Below are 17,068 nucleotides of genomic sequence, written 5' to 3' on the forward strand. Positions count from 1 at the left end.
TCCGGGGAAGTACTGGACGACAAAGGGTACTCTGTTGGTTGCGTCCCGTGTTAGTCTCCTGAGGAGGTCTATGCGATTTTTTGCTGTGGCCCGTCGGAACTGTCGATCGATGAGTCGAGCGTCATATCCCGTTCTTACTAGGGCGTCTTTCAGCGTCTGTAGGTGTCCATCGCGTTCCTCCTCGTCTGAGCAGACCCTGTGTATTCGCAGGGCCTGTCCATAGGGGATGGCCTCTTTGACGTGGTTAGGGTGGAAGCTGGAAAAGTGGAGCATCGTGAGGTTGTCCGTGGGCTTGCGGTAGAGTGAGGTGCTGAGGTGCCCGTCTTTGATGGAGATTCGTGTGTCCAAGAAAGAAACTGATTCTGAGGAGTAGTCCATGGTGAGCTTGATGGTGGGATGGAACTTGTTGATGTTATCGTGTAGTCTCTTTAGTGATTCCTTGCCGTGGGTCCATAGAAAGAAAATGTCGTCGATGTATCTGGTGTATAGTGTTGGTTGGAGGTCTTGTGCAGTGAAGAAGTCCTGCTCGAACTTGTGCATGAAAATGTTGGCGTATTGGGGTGCGAATTTGGTCCCCATGGCTGTTCCGTGTGTTTGGGTAAAGAACTGGTTATCGAAGGTGAAGACATTGTGATCCAGGATGAAGCGGATGAGTTGTAGGATGGCTTCCGGAGATTGGCTGTTGTTGGTGTTGAGTATTGATGCTGTCGCAGCGATGCCGTCATCGTGGGGGATACTGGTGTATAGTGCCGAGACGTCCATCGTGGTGAGAAGTGTTCCTGGTTCAACTGGTCCGTTGAAAAGACTATTGCAAAGAAGCATACCGACAACTGGACAACCAGGAACACTACAGACGGTTACCCGCAGATCCGACCAAAGAACACACCCACCAGCTCAACAAACTGATCAAGACCTTCGATCCAGACCTTCAAAGCATCCTACGCATTCTCATCCCACGTAATCCCCGCGTGGGAGACTTCTACTGCCTCCCAAAGATACACAAAGCCAACACACCCGGACGTCCCATCGTATCAGGCAACGGAACCCTGTGTGAGAACCTCTCTGGATACATCGAGGGCATCCTGAAACCCATCGTACAGGGAACCCCCAGCTTCTGTCGTGACACTACAGACTTCCTACAAAAACTCAGTACCCACGGACCAGTTGAACCAGGAACACTTCTCACCACGATGGACGTCTCGGCACTATACACCAGTATCCCCCACGATGACGGCATCGCTGCGACAGCATCAATACTCAACACCAACAACAGCCAATCTCCGGAAGCCATCCTACAACTCATCCGCTTCATCCTGGATCACAATGTCTTCACCTTCGATAACCAGTTCTTTACCCAAACACACGGAACAGCCATGGGGACCAAATTCGCACCCCAATACGCCAACATTTTCATGCACAAGTTCGAGCAGGACTTCTTCACTGCACAAGACCTCCAACCAACACTATACACCAGATACATCGACGACATTTTCTTTCTATGGACCCACGGCAAGGAATCACTAAAGAGACTACACGATAACATCAACAAGTTCCATCCCACCATCAAGCTCACCATGGACTACTCCTCAGAATCAGTTTCTTTCTTGGACACACGAATCTCCATCAAAGACGGGCACCTCAGCACCTCACTCTACCGCAAGCCCACGGACAACCTCACGATGCTCCACTTTTCCAGCTTCCACCCTAACCACGTCAAAGAGGCCATCCCCTATGGACAGGCCCTGCGAATACACAGGGTCTGCTCAGACGAGGAGGAACGCGATGGACACCTACAGACGCTGAAAGACGCCCTAGTAAGAACGGGATATGACGCTCGACTCATCGATCGACAGTTCCGACGGGCCACAGCAAAAAATCGCATAGACCTCCTCAGGAGACTAACACGGGACGCAACCAACAGAGTACCCTTTGTCGTCCAGTACTTCCCCGGAGCGGAGAAACTACGCCATGTTCTCCGCAGCCTTCAACATGTCATCAATGAGGACAAACACCTCGCTATGGCCATCCCCACACCTCCACTACTCGCCTTTAAACAGCCACCCAACCTCAAACAGACCATCGTTCGCAGCAAACTACCTAGCTTTCAAGAGAACAGCGTCCACGACGCCACACAACCCTGCCACGGTAACCTCTGCAAGACATGCCAGATCATCGACACAGATACCACCATCACACGAGAGGACACCACCCACCAGGTGCATGGTTCATACTCCTGTGACTCGGCCAACGTTGTCTACCTCATACGTTGCAGGAAAGGATGCCCCAGAGCATGGTACATTGGCGAGACCATGCAGACGCTGCGACAACGGATGAACGGACACCGCGCAACAATCGCCAAACAGGAGGGTTCCCTCCCAGTCGGGGAACACTTCAGCAGTCATGGACATTCATCCACCGACCTTCGGGTAAGCGTACTCCAAGGCGGCCTTCGAGACACACGACAACGCAAAATCGTCGAGCAGAAATTGATAGCCAAGTTCCGCACCCATGAGGACGGCCTCAACCGGGATCTTGGGTTCATGTCACGCTACACGTTACCCCACCAGCGAACAAATGTTATCTGTTTTTAATATAATGGGTCATTTGCTGGCTCTCTCTGCCTTCCGGATGTTTCTGCCTCTCTCTGTTTTTTTTCTCTGTTTTTTTTTCCCTGTTTGTTTTTTTGTTGAATGTGTATTCGGGGGTTCTGCAGGTGACACCTCTCTGTCTGAACGCGGTGATTGCCTTGGCAACGGGCAGTTGCAGGGGCAGTCTGTAAACACCATGTATTGTTCTATATGTATAAATGCGTAGGCTTCAAGGAGCTCTTGAAACATTTGCCTGAGGAAGGAGAAAATCTCCGAAAGCTTGTGAATTTAAAATAAAATTGCTGGACTATAACTTGGTGTTGTAAAATTGTTTACAATTCGATATCCAGGATGAGTGTGAGGTTGGAGTGTCAGGGAGGACGAGAAGTGGCACCATGAATTGGGGGTGGGAGAGAGGGAGAAGAGAGTGTCAGCATGAACTGAGAAGTTCATGCTGGGGTGGGGGGGGGGAAAGAGAAGAGAGAAAATCGAAGAAAAGTGCCAGAATAAAGCAGGGTAAGAGGAAGAAAGAGAACCAGCAGGAATTGAGAAACAGGGAAGAATGATTTATTGGGAAGGTGGGAGAAAGAAAAAAGGAACTTGGATTTATATTGCTCTTTATTACATCTCTTAGCATCCCAAATCAGTTTGTATACAGTGAGTTATAGTGAGTAGCTATGTGTCATTGTGACGGCCATAAATTAAATTGTTCAATCAGATTTAGCAGGAGTACAACAGTGACTACACTTCAAAAGTACTGATTCACACATGCTGAGCTTCTTGACTCGACTCAAAATTATGAGAGATATGGGGAGAATCGTGGGTCACAGTCGCATATCTAATATGCCAAGTTCCACTGCAGGCAGGTAGCTAATCAGTTTAATAATCTCTGGACAGATATTTTTAAATAAATGAGGGAGAGAAATGAAAAGGGCTGAATTAAAATACAGCAGTCTCCTTCCAGTAGTCAAGAGCACTTAAAAAATCAAAAAGTTAGCGAAACACCTCCAAGGTGAAGGGGGACAAACTGGAATGCGAATGGGAGGAAATGGCAGGAAAATAGGGGAGGATAGGGTATTTGGTCTAATGGGCTGCAGTGTGTCCAGGGGGAATATGAGATACTGTTCCTGAAGATTTGGTTTGAATTTGGTTGAATCAGTGTAAGAAGCCACAGACTGAAAAGTCAGAGGGCAAGAGGAAATGGTGAGTCACTGGGAAGACTGGCTGCTCCTTGCAGAGATGTTCACCAAAGGCTGGTGCCCAGTCCCTGTGGCGCACTACTTTGATCTCATTCCCCCTCCCTGCAAACCCACATTTCAACTTCAGCTTTGTACAATGCTCCAACATCATTCACCTGAGGAAGGAGGAAGCCTCCGAAAGCTTGTGAATTTAAAATAAAATTGCTGGACGATAACTTGGTGTTGTAAAATTGTTTACAATTGTCAACCCCAGTCCATCACCGGCATCTCCACATATCCTAACCAAACTCAGCTGAAGGGACAGTATCTCCCCTTTCTACTGGGTGCTCTGTAGCCTGCTGAGCCTGTACAATGCCTTCAGCAACTTCATGTCCAAATTGGATAGCCAGATGGTGAAGGATAGAATACTAGAGGCTGGTCTTCAGTTGATTCCAAGCCTTTATTCACAGACATCCACATTACCCACCCCACACCCTGGATAAGCTCTCATAAATGGATGTGAGAATCCCCAATTGATACACACCACCTGAATACAATTAACACTAATTGATAGAAATCACATGGATACAGTTAACACTTCAGACCTTGGCTCTCTCTTCCATTTACCTGCTGGCTTCTTGTATTTGTTCCACTACCTTTTGGAGCTGTTTTATTCACTTAATTATTTAACCCATGATTCTTGAACTGCTGGGACTTAGAGAAGATGTTTCCACTTGTGGGGGAGTCCAAAACTAGGGACCATAAATATAAAATAGTCACTAATAAATCCAATTGGGAATTCAGAAGAAACTTTTTTTACCCAGAGTTGGGAGAATGTGGAACTCACTACCACATGGAATAGTTGAGGCGAATAACATGGATGCATTTAAGGGGAAGCTTGATAAGTACATGAGGGAGAAAGGAATAGAAAGATACGCCAATAGGGTTAGATGAAGTAGGGAGGGAGGAGGCTCGTGTGGAGTATAAACACTGGCATAGACCAGCTTAGCCGAATGGCCTGTTTCTGTGCTGTAAATTCTGTGTAATCTTATCGAAGAAGGTAAATGGCAAAGCAGTATGATGGAGTAATGCATTAACAGGCTAAGTGTGAAAAGAGCATCAGTCCCCTGCCAATAACAGTTGCTTTAAATTTGAAATGTAGGTGTACATTCAGGGGAATGGGTGGATCCTAGTTTATCATCATCTGGGTTATTACGATGTAGGTGCATGTATGTATTGAGGGAGGAAAAACAGTGGCTGAGTTTGCACTTTGGTTTATGTCTTGATTACCAGTTACCAAGTCATCTTGACCAAGTCTGGAAGCAAATTGTTTACTCAGATGAGGATGTGGGGAGTTAAAATTCCTTACCTGCTCCAAGACTTGTCATTGTGGTTCTGAGATTGGTCTCTGGGAGATGCTCAACAGCAACCATGGGTAGCAGTCTTGACATTTTGTTCCCCTCTCTGAGGAAGTGTCTAACTTTGTTCTCATGCACACGTCAATAGCTGAGATTGGAAACTCTGAAAATTCATTGTGCAATTCCATCTCATACCCATTCCACAGCTGTGGTGAGGTTCTTGGGTGCTGCTTTAGGGGAAATCTTATTTAACAATGATGTGGAGATGCCAGTGATGGACTGGGGTTGACAATTGTAAACAATTTTACAACACCAAGTTATAGTCCAGCAATTTTATTTTAAATTCACAAGCTTTCGGAGGCTTCCTCCTTCGTCGTGTTCAGACAGAGAGGTGTCACCTACAGAACCCCCGAATACACAGTCAACAAAAAAACAAACAGGAAAACAAGGTGATTGCCTTGGCAACGGGCAGTTGCAGGGGCAGTCTGTAAACACCATGTATTGTTCTATGATGTATAAATGCGTAGGCTTCAAGGAGCTCCTGACATTTACCTGAGGAAGGAGGAAGCCTCCGAAAGCTTGTAGATTTCAAATAAAAATCGTTGGACTATAACTTGGTGTTGTAAAATTGTTTACAATTGTCAACCCCAGTCCATCACCGGCATCTCCACATCATGACTATTCAGAGAAGACCATGGAGTTCTCCCAGTGTCCTGGCCAACATTCCCCCTTTAACCAACATTACCAAAAACAGATTATCTGATCATTCCTTAATTTGCTATTTGTGGAACCTTGCTATGAATGCATTGGTTGCAGCTTCTGCACTCGGTGATTCCGCTTCAAAGGTAATCCATTGATTGTTAAGTGCTTTAGGACCAGACCCAATATAAATGCAAGTTCCTAATTCCAAAGACATTTTCCGTAACAGGAGAAAGTAGGTTTGAGTTCGCTACTGGGCTACAGAAAACTTATTTAACAGCGTAAACAGCAGACACTGACTCACAGGTGCTAGACACCCAGGATCTGAATTAAAAAGAACAGTATTAAAGCAGCTTTTGAAAACTGTCCTCACAGACTGATCTTATGAGCAGCCTGTCCAACATTTTAGAATTGCAGCAATGAGCTGATGCACGCTGACAGGGGCCTTGCTGTTATCAGTACAATTGACTTCATATTAATTGTATAACTTGTTTAGTTTGTGATTTTATTAATTATACATAAAGCTGATACTTGGTATTTAGTGGCGGTTATTTTTAATAGCCAATTGCAAGTACTGTATTGTGTAATAAATGTTGGTCTGACAATGTGCTTCAAAGTTCCATTACATATTCTACAATGTCCCATGGATCATAAAGCAGCACCAAGTGTTGCATCCCTTCACAGAATAAATCTGAATATACTGAATATTCTGATTTTGTGCCATAACTGTACATCACCATGGACTGTTAAGAATCAGGTTTGATCCCTGTGTGCCAGTTGGCTTAAATTAAGGCTTTGTTCTTTGTGGGGGAGGGGGGAGAAGGAGAAGAGGAGGGAAGATGGTGAGTGGAGGCAAACCAATTCCCCACATGGTTGGAGAAGTGTGCCTCCTGGTGATCAGTTCAGAGTGGCACCAGTGCTGCCAGGTGGGATTGGACCTTGGCTCACGAAGGAAAATGAATTTATGCTTAGTGGGGGGGCGGGGGGGTGGATGTAGCATACTGTACTGTTTTAGAACTGTAAGTACCTGTAATTCTGACTGGAAAACAGAGATTGGAACAGATGGACCCCTAAGTTGGCTGTTGAATGGAACATAGGAACAGGAGTAGGCCATTCAGCCCTTGAGCCTGCTCCAACATTCAATTAGATCATGGCTGATCTATATCTTAACTCCATTTACCTGCCTTTGCTCCTTATCCCTTGGTACCCTTACCCAACAAATTGTCCTAACATCCACAGCCTTTTGGATTGGGGGGGGTGGAATTTACTGATTTCTACTACCCTTTGTGAGAAAATGTGTTTCTTGATTTTTGCTCCTGAACAGCCTAGCTCTAATTTTGAGATTTTTTTTTCCTTGTTCTGGATTTCCCCCATCAGAGGAAATAGTTTCTCCATGTCTACCATATCTGATTCTTCTAACATTGTAAATAGCTCGATTAGTTCACCCCTCAATCTCCTACACTGAAGGCAATACAAGCCAAGTTTATGCGACCTGTCCACATAATTTAACCCTTTAAGCCCTGGTATTCTGGTGAATCCAGCCTCCTTGAGACAAAGGCCAGCTTTCCATTAACCTTTTTGATTGCTTTTTGTACCTGTGTACTAGCTTTTAGTAATATGTACTTGGACTCCCAAATCTCTCCTCCACAATTCCTAGTTTCTCACCATTTTGAAAATGCTCCGATTTGTCTTTCTTGGGTCCAAAGTAGATGACCTCACACTTGCCCATATTGAACTCCATTTGCCACTGTTTTGCCCACTCACTTAATCTGACTGTCCCTTTGCAACTTCCTGCTCCCATCTGCAAACTTAGATATACAACTCTCTAGTCCTTCATCCAAGTCATTAATAAATGTGGTGCAAAGTTGAGGCTTCGAATTGGTGCAATATATTTATAAAAACGTTTATGATTAGCCTTACGTTACCTGCAAGTTTTTTTCATATATCCTTTTCACAGCTCTTTTCTTTCTCTTTGTTGCTTTCTATGTTTCTCCAGTCTGATGGACTACCACTTTTCTTTGCATTTGTGTAAGTCACTTCTTTTAGTTTTATACTGCGTCTCTGCCTCCGCCCCGATTCAGCTCATCTGTTGTTGCAACCCTCATCCATGCCTTTTGTTATCTCCAGACTCGAATATTCCAATGCTCTCCTGGCCAGCCTCCCACTTTGCACCCTCTGTAAACTTGAGCTCATCCAAAATTCTGCTGCCTGTATCCTAACTCGCACCAAGTCCCATTCACCCATCATCCCTATGCTCGCTGTCCTACATTGGATCCCAGTCCGTCAATGCGTCAATTAAAAAATTCGCTTCCTTGTTTTCAAATCCCTCCATGGCCTCGTACCCCCCTCGATCTCTGTAACCTCCTACAACCCTCCAAGATCTCTGCTGCTCCAATTCTGGCTTCTTGCACATCCTTGATTTTAATCCCTCCAGCATTGGTGGCCATGCTTTCCGCTGCCTAGGCCCTAAGCTCTGGAATTCCCTCCCTAAATCTCTATACCCGACGCTCCTTAAAACCTACCTCACCTGTCCTACTATCTCCTTATGTGGCTCGGTGTCAAATTTTGCTTGAATACTCCTGTTAAGTGCCTTGGGATGTTTTACTCCGTTAATGGCGCTATATAAATGCAAGTTGTCTTACCTCAGATGTTGACCATGGTTGCTTGACTGTACAAGTTGAACTTTTGCTCTTTAGAGGTATGTATTGGTCTTGTACTAAATACTTCTTTGAATACCTCCCACTGTTTTTTCTGTTAACAACTCAGACCAGTTTAGCGTGTTCAGCTTGCATCTCATTCCTTTGAAGTCAGCCTTACTTCGGTTTAAAACCTTGGTTTATGTGGGATCTCTCTTTCTCCAACTTAATGTCAAACTCTTATGTTATGGTCACTGTTAGCAAGATGCTCCCTTACTGTTATTAATTAATTCTGGCTAGTTACTCATTACTAAATCTTGTATGGCCTATTCCCTTGCCCATTCTAAAAGAGTGTTCCAGAAAACTATCCTGGATGCACTGTAGAAAGTCATTGCCTTGAGCTGTTTTGCATCTCCCATTTATGTGAAAATTAAAATCTCCCCTTATAACTACTTTGTCTTTGCTACATGCTTCTCAGAACTCTAGTTTTGCATCCCGCTACTGAATCACTGCTTTCAGGAGGTCTGCAGACAACTCCCACCAGTTGTGTTTCCTTTGCTGTTTCTTAATTCTACCCAAGTGCTTCCACTGCCTGCTCACCCTTACTGAGGTGGGGGGTGGGAGGTGGAGAAAGAGGGTTCAGCTACAAATAATGGTAAAACTGAGAATCTAAAGATGTTCACCCTTTCTTTCAACTGCTGTAATATTGTCTTTTATCAATATTGCTGCTACTCCTTTCCCTGTCCTTACTAAAGACTTTATAGCTCCCAGCCATGCCCAGCTTGTAGCCAGGTCTCTGTAATGGCTATTACATCGTACCCTTTGAGCTGAATTTGTGCTTCACGTTCACTTGTTTTATTCCTTATGCTACGTGCATTTGTGTAGATAACTCTGATTTGGTTAACAGTCCCCACCCTGCCCATATGCGCTGATGGTGTTTTTCTCTCACTTAAGTTGCACTCCTATATTATTTCAACACTCTTGTTTTATTTGTGTCAGGTAACTATACTACTGTCTAAACTTGCCTTTATATTTCTTTTTGCACTCTGACCTTTCCTCATCTCTTTTACTCATCTTTAGGTTCTCAGTTTTACCATTATTTGTAGCTGAACCCTCTTTCTCCACCACCGCACCTCCCATCTCCCACCTTGTTGGTTTAAAGTCCTTTCTATAGCCTTATTCATCTTTTCAGCTAGGACCTTGGTCCCACTCCAGTTCAGGTGGACCCCATCCTAACAGTACAGCTCCTTCCTGTCCCAGTACTGGAGCCAGTGTCCCATGAAATGGAACCTGTCCTTCCCACACCAGTCTTTTAGCCACGTATTCACTTTCCTGATCTGCTTATCCCTGTGCCAATTAGCACATGGCTTGGGTGATGATCTTGAGATTACAACCTTGGAGGTCCTGCTTTTTAATTTGGCTCAGAGCTCCTGATATTCTGTTAGCAGGACCTCCTCCCTGTTCTTTCCAAAGTCATTGGCCCTGACATGGACCACGACAAATGGACCTTACCCTTTCCAGGTTCCCTTCCAGCCGCTTCAAGATATCCCTTACCCTGACACCAGGGAGGTAACACTTGTTCACGCAAGCTTTTATGCTGTGACTTTCTCTCCTTTTTGCTTCCACCTTTAAAAGCCGGTATTTGATACTGGGTGCCAGTGTTGTGTATGGGAGTCTGCTGTACAGTATGATTACTTTCCCACCGAAAACATAATGAGAATCCCTCCATTACTGCTAGGAATACTGCAGGCACTCTGACTTCCTATTTTTAAATGGGCCATGTTGCAGCTTACAGGTTTGCTACAAAATCACCAATTGCCTTAAGTGTCATTTTTGGACCAGGCTCTTGTGTTGCATATGTTTGCTACATTTTACTTGGAATATAATTTGTTCTGCAGGGTTCACATTAAAAATTAATTCATGGATCGCGACTTTAGATGGTCATTTAATTGGACTTTCGAATTGCTGAATACATTCATATTTGAAGTTTGTAACCAAGTTATATGTGAAAGAAGGAAAGACTTGCATTTATATAACGCCATTCGCAGCCTCAGGATGTCCCAAAGCTTTTTGCAGCCAATGAAATACTTTTGAAATCTAGTCACTGTTGTAATGTGGGAAATGCCACAGCCAATTTGCATACAGCAAGGTTCCACAAACAGCAATGAGATAATGACTGGATAATCTGTTTTTATGGATGTTGGTTGAGGAAACCTGGGCGAACTCCCCTGCTGTTATTCGAAATAGTGGCCGTGGGATCTTTTACGTCCATTTGAGAGGTCAGACAGGGCCTCGGTTTAACGTCTCATCTGAAAGATAGCACCTTCGACAGTGCAGCGCCGCCTCAGCACTGCACTGGGAGTGTCAGCCTGGATTTTGTGCTCATGAACCCACAACCTTCTAACTCTGAGGCGAGAGTGCTACCCACTGTCGACATTTTAAAATAATTCTGTCCCAAGGTTATTCATCAGTTGTGACTTTGGAGGGGGGGGGGGGGGGGGGGTGAAAAGAACGGAATGAACATGGCATCAGGAATGGTGCAACCTGAGAAACATGTTCAAAACATGGCACCATTTTTTTTTTTAAACTTCATTCTGAAGAGAACACATGTCTGAACCTTTTGTCACTGTTATTAGCCTTGGATATTATTTGGGTTGTTCCACTGATTAACTGGCATAACAGTAAATAGCAATTATAAGAGTAACAATGCAAGAAGGAATACAAATGCAGGAAGTAGCCAGCAGACACGGAGAGAGCTGGGGAACGTGTAGTACTGTTGAGGAAATATTCCAATAGTGAAACGTCAGACAGGTCACTGCTGCAAATCCCACCCCACATGATAATCAGTATGAAATACCACATATACTTTGAACTGTCGGCAGAGCACACTGGTTTAAAAAGATTTAATTTTCGCAGTTTATTAGCCGACCAGCAACTGGATGCATGCATTGATTAGAAGTGCAAGTTGAGATTCGACTTTAAGGTGGTTTTACTGGAAGAGTGTATATTTTTTCACACCGTTGACGTTTTTGGATTAGCATTTTAGACCAGTTGAATGTTCTGTTAGTCACACTGTTTTGGCAGTAGTTCTAACAAAAGACAAGTTTTACTTGTTATGGCTGCGCTTGGTTTCCTGTGCAGAAACCTATATTGTTGCTCCAGACTCCTCAGCAGCGTAAATCCAGTTTGCATTGCTGAAGCAGGAATCTAAGCTGGTAAATGTCTTCCACGTTCTCTGTCTCTCTCCATCAGCCTCCTCAAATCAGATAATCCTCTTCTGGAGTTGTTTTTTTTTAAAGCTGAATGCCAAAATGTGGACTTTGCTGATTTGTAATATTTATGTTGCTGTTGCTGCTGCTGCAGTGTGGAGGTAGCAGGACTGTTCCAGCCTGCATTAATTACACTGAATACCAATAAAGGCAAGTGTTAGTAAAGCCGTGTTTTTCTGGAGGGCTGCCATGCTACTCTAAATCTCTTAATTGGAGGCATTTCACGGCTGCATTGTACTTGAGTGTGTGAAATGAATGCAAATCTAGTAACATAGAGCAAAACTCTTGGCGAATTCTCCCCAGAAAGACTAATGCCAATGCTGTAACAACTTTTGCAATGTTTTGTCTGCAAATGTGTTGCACATTAAATATTTAATTCATTGCAGATTACCAATCGTCCGTACAACCGATAACTATGGAAGACAAGAAAGGAACTTCTGAAAGGATCCTCCTCGAGCCTTATCACTATATTCTTCAGTTACCAGGTACAGTACTTTAGTGTATCCCTTGCCCTTTAAGAAATGCATCAAATGTCCCTAATGAGATGAGTAACCAGATGTGTGTGAAAGCCACTGTTACTATAGCAGTACTGAATTTTGTCCATTTGCTTGACTTATTATTCAATCTCGGGATGTGGCCATCGCTGGAATTTACAGCCCATCCCTAGTTGCCCTGAGCGCTTTGATACGACAAAATAGATTGCAAGGCCATTTCAGAAGGCAGTTAAGAGTCAACCAAGTTAGAGTGGGACTGGAGTTACAATGGCCCAGACCAGGTAAGAACGGCAGGTTCTCTTCCCTAAACGTCATTAGTGAACCAGTTGGGATTTCACGATAGTCCGACAGCTTCGTGGTCACTTTTACTGATACCAGGTTTTTATTTCCAAATTCTTCATAAACTGAATTCACATTCTCAAACTGCCCACGGTGGGATTTGAACTCACTTTTTCTGGATTATTAGTCTAGACCTCTGGAGTACTAGTCCAGTAATATAACCGTTCACTCGGGTGGCAGCACACTTGCCTCTGAATCAACCGGTTGTGGTTTCAATCCCCACTCCTGTAAATGAAGACATAATCTGAGCTGATGCTGACTGTATAGTACTAAGGGAGTGCTGCCCTTTTGGATAAGACACTTAATCAAGGGTCCATCAACCTTTTCTGTTGGTGAGCATTAATAACAAATACTACTTTCATTAAATAGCGCCTTTAACATAGTAAAACATCCCGAGGCGCTTCACAGGAGCGTAATCAGACAAAATTTGACACTGAGCCACAGGTAGGCGTTGTCAAAGAAGGTGGTTTTAAGGAGCATCTTAAAGGAGGAGAGAGGTTTAGGGAGGGAATTCCGGAGCTTAGGGCCTAGGCTGCTGAAGGCACAGCCGCCAATGGTGGGAGCAGTGAAAATCGGGGATGTACAAGAGGCCAGAATTGGAGGAGCGCAGAGATCTCTGAAGGTTGTCGAGCTGGAGGACGTTACAGAAATAGGGAGGGGCGAGGACATGGCAGGATTTGAAAACAAGGATGATAATTTTAAAATCAAGGAATTGACTGACCACAAGCCAATGTAGGTCAGCGAGCACGTGGGTGATGGGTGAACGGGACTTGGTGCGAGTTAGGATAGGGGCTGCAGAATTTTGGATGAGCTCAAGTGTTTGGAGGGTGGAAGATGGGAGGCCGGCCAGGAGAACATTAGAATAGTCAAGTCTAGAGGTAACAAAGGCGTGGATGAGGGTTTCAGCAGCAGATAAGCTGAGGCAGCGGCGGAGACATGGGATGTGACAGCGGTGGAATTAGGCAGTCTTGGTGATGGAGCAGATACGGGGTCGGAAGCTCATCTCTGTCAAATAGGACACCAAGGTTGCGAATGGTCTGGTTCAGCCTCAAGACAGTGCCCATGTAGGGGGATGAAATCGGTGGCTAGGGAATGGAGTTTATGGCGGGGACTGAAGACAATGGTTTTGGTCTTCCCAATATTTAGTTGGACGAAACTTCTGCTCATCCAGTACTGCATATCGGACAAGCAGCATAACAAATCAGAGGCAGTGGAGGGGTCGAGAGAGATGGTGATGAGGTGGCACTGGGTGTTGTCAGCGTACACGTGGAACCTGACCTGTTTTCAGATGATGTCGCCGAGGGGCAGCATGCAGATGAGAAATAGGAGGGGGCCAAGGATAGATCCTTGGGGGATTCCAGAGGTAACGGTGCGGGAACGGGAAGAGAAGCCATTGCAGATGATTCTCTGGCTACGACTGGATAGATTGGAACCAGGCAAGCGCATTATCACCTAGCTGGACAATGGAGGAGAGGCGTTGGAGGAGGATGGTTTTGTCAACCGTGTCAAAGACTGCAGACAGGTCAAGAAGGATAAGGAGGGATAGTTAGCTATGGTCACAGTTACATAGGATGCCACTTGTGACTTTGATAAGCGCCGTTTCAGTAATGTGGCGAGGTGGAAACCTGATTGGAGGGGTTCAAGCATGGAGTTGTGGGAAAGATGGGCAGCTCCTTAAAAATCCAATAGCATATTTGAAGTTGAGCAGAGAATTCTCTCATTATTCTAGCCAAACCCTAACCAACACTGTCCAGAACAGATTAGTTGGACGTTCATCTCATTGATGTATGCAGAATGGCTGCTGTACTTACTTGCCTATCAATATCTTCAAAATCTTTTTTTGACCTGTGCAAGATCATTATACCACATTTGGAGGCACCCATCACCATATCCCACTAGTTAGTCCATTGTCGAAGATAGAGAAAGCTAGACCCTTCCAGGTGAGTTTGCCAACAACGCAGTGTATTTTACGAAAAGGAGTGCTGCAATTCTTTTGGAAGTGCCCAAGACAGGTACTTAGACCATCCTTTATAGTGCATCCAACACATCAATGGAAATTGAATAGAATGAGTGATGGAGGGCATCCTTACAGACAGCAGTGCTCAAACATCTTGATGTGGTGTTTACTCGCTTACCTGAGAGAGCTGCCATTCGCATTATTGGGTCAGATCAAAAATGTGACCCAGCTAACTTTGACAGTCTGGGTGAAGAGAGCAAGTTAGATAGACACTGGTTCAACCAAGGTATGGCACTAGCCATTGTAAATATACTGCTCCGTTCTGGCAAATTAATGCCTAATTGGGCTTGTACTTGAAATTTGGAAACACATTTGAAAGTGATGCTTCTCGATCAGTATTGGTCCTTTTCCCTGTGCAATACCGTTTATTCTTGAATATTGGTCACATCTGGTTAATCATATGCTTTCGTGGTCATCTTGCATCCATCTAGATTCATGAAAGGTGTTTTGGGAACCAAATCTGGAGAGACCGTCTGTTACTGAACTGAGATCGCATTTTGGCTTTGCACAATCTGAGCAATCTTCCTTCAGATCATGGATAACTGCACGTTGGCTCTGGTTTCAGCATGTAGAGTAAGGGAGTTCCAGCCTTGCCTGATCTGGCAAATCAGTGGAGGTGTCAGTTTCATACACACATACCTGGGTTTCCTGCCAAAATTCGTGTCCCTTTTGAAGTAGGTCAGGAAATCAAAATTCATCCTTTTTATCTTCTTTCCTCTCCTTTCCTCACCTACCAACAACTTGGATTGACAGTTTAGCTGTATAAATGCCCAGACAGCTGTAACAAATCATGTGGAGGATATTCAGTGCTTCCATCGATCCTTCAGCTGTTTGTGTTTTGTGTGGGAACATGGTTCTCTAAACGATGGCTTGAAGAATGCCTTCTCCTTTTTTGCCATCTCTTTAGCTAGAAATCCATCACATCAGTGAAGAGCTATTCCACTTGTTCTCACGGCAGCATCCTGGCATTCCTGATCGGTTGTCCATTGACCGGATAAGCAAAACAGCAGCCAGCAATGATCCATTTACTTCAAACAAAAACTACTGTTTGCACATAGCCTTGGATCATGCCTTAATTGACACTTGTTCTGGCAGCTGCAAGTTTCTGTTTCCGCTCTACATGGTCACTGTCCAATGGAGAGAGAGAGATTACCTGCCTAATAGGATTGTCTTCAGTTTCAAATGGGCATTTTTAACACACCCAGCCATTTGTTGAGACCTTGCAGAAAGTGTAGTAATTTACTGCCTCTCATCTTCAAGATGTAACTTTGGGCAAAGTGAAGTGACATTCTAGGGTAGACTTGAGCCCTTTAGTACTGCACATGAGTAAAATCGGCTCATGGGTTCGAGCGCATTGTCACAAAACATCTTAAAACTACTTTATCACAATAAGAATGTGGCCTTCTATCGAAATAAATCCAATCCATGGATGCCCTTTTCATGAATGAAGGAAACTCCACCAGGTAGATGGGCGCCGTGCTCCATTATCAGAAAGAGCAGCCTCTTTAAGTGGCAAAAAAAAAAGGTTGAGCAACACCGTGGGTTGTACACAAGGTAGAGTCCTCGGTCCTTTTGGAGAAATCGAAGAAGGTTCCATCTTCTAACTTCGTTGGGCTGTGTTTCAGCTTCCTTTGGGTGATCTTTCTAGCAAAGTGCTTTATATTTGCCTTCTATATTACTGGCTACAATTGGGGTCAAAGTGGGGGGGGTGATATTTTCCTGGTTAAGAGGTTGTTCCTCCAGACTTGTCTATTCCAATGCTCTCCTGACCAGCCTCCCATCTTCCATCCTCTGTAAGCTTGAACTCCTCCAAATCTCTGCTACTCTGAATCCTAACTCGCACCAAGTTCCCGTTCATCCGTCACCCCTGTGCTCACTGACCTACAGTGGCTCCCTGTCCAGCAACACCTTGATTTAAAAAAAATAAATTTTGGTTCATGTTTTCAAATCCATGGCCTTGCCCCCTCCCTATCTCTGTAACCTCCTCCAGCCCGACACAACCCTCAGATCTCTGCGCTGCTCCAATTCTTGCCTCTTGTGCACCCCAATTTTCACTGCTCCACCGTTGGCAGCCGTGCCTTCAGCTGCGTAGGCCCAAAGCTCTGGAATTCCTTCCCTCTCTGCCTCTCTATCTCCTTTAAGACGCTCCTTAAAACCTACCACTTTGACCAAGCCTGCCCTAATATCTCTGTGGCTCAGTGTCATATTTTATTTGATAATGCTCCTGTGAAGCGAATTGGGATGTTTTACGACATTAAAGGCGCTATGTAAATCCAAGTTGTTAGCATTAAAAATGACCATGAAACTGTCGTAAAAACTCAACTGTTTCACTAATGTCCCTTTCGGGAAGGAAACCGGCCATCCTTACCTGGTCTGGGCCGATATGTGACTCCAGTCCCCACACCAATGTGATTGATTCTTAACGGCCCTCTGAAGTGGCTGATCAAGACACTGTTATATCAAACTGCTACAAAGAATACCACATGGACT

The 17,068-nt window shown here is 44.6% G+C and overlaps 1 protein-coding gene across 2 annotated transcripts in view; it reads left to right on the top strand.

Annotated features, from left to right (window-relative positions):
• Positions 1-17,068, top strand: part of LOC137321636 (geranylgeranyl pyrophosphate synthase-like) — an 80,342-nt gene that overhangs the window by 47,979 nt on the left and 15,295 nt on the right. For both annotated transcript variants that reach the window (XM_067984120.1, XM_067984119.1), the window contains exon 2: positions 12,115-12,213. In XM_067984120.1, coding sequence (XP_067840221.1) covers positions 12,144-12,213 — 70 coding nt within the window. In that variant the 5' untranslated portion in view covers positions 12,115-12,143. The remainder of the gene's footprint in view (positions 1-12,114; positions 12,214-17,068) is intronic.

The sequence above is a fragment of the Heptranchias perlo genome, chromosome 5, assembly GCF_035084215.1.
Source record: "Heptranchias perlo isolate sHepPer1 chromosome 5, sHepPer1.hap1, whole genome shotgun sequence".
Classification (NCBI taxonomy): Eukaryota; Metazoa; Chordata; class Chondrichthyes; order Hexanchiformes; family Hexanchidae; genus Heptranchias; species Heptranchias perlo.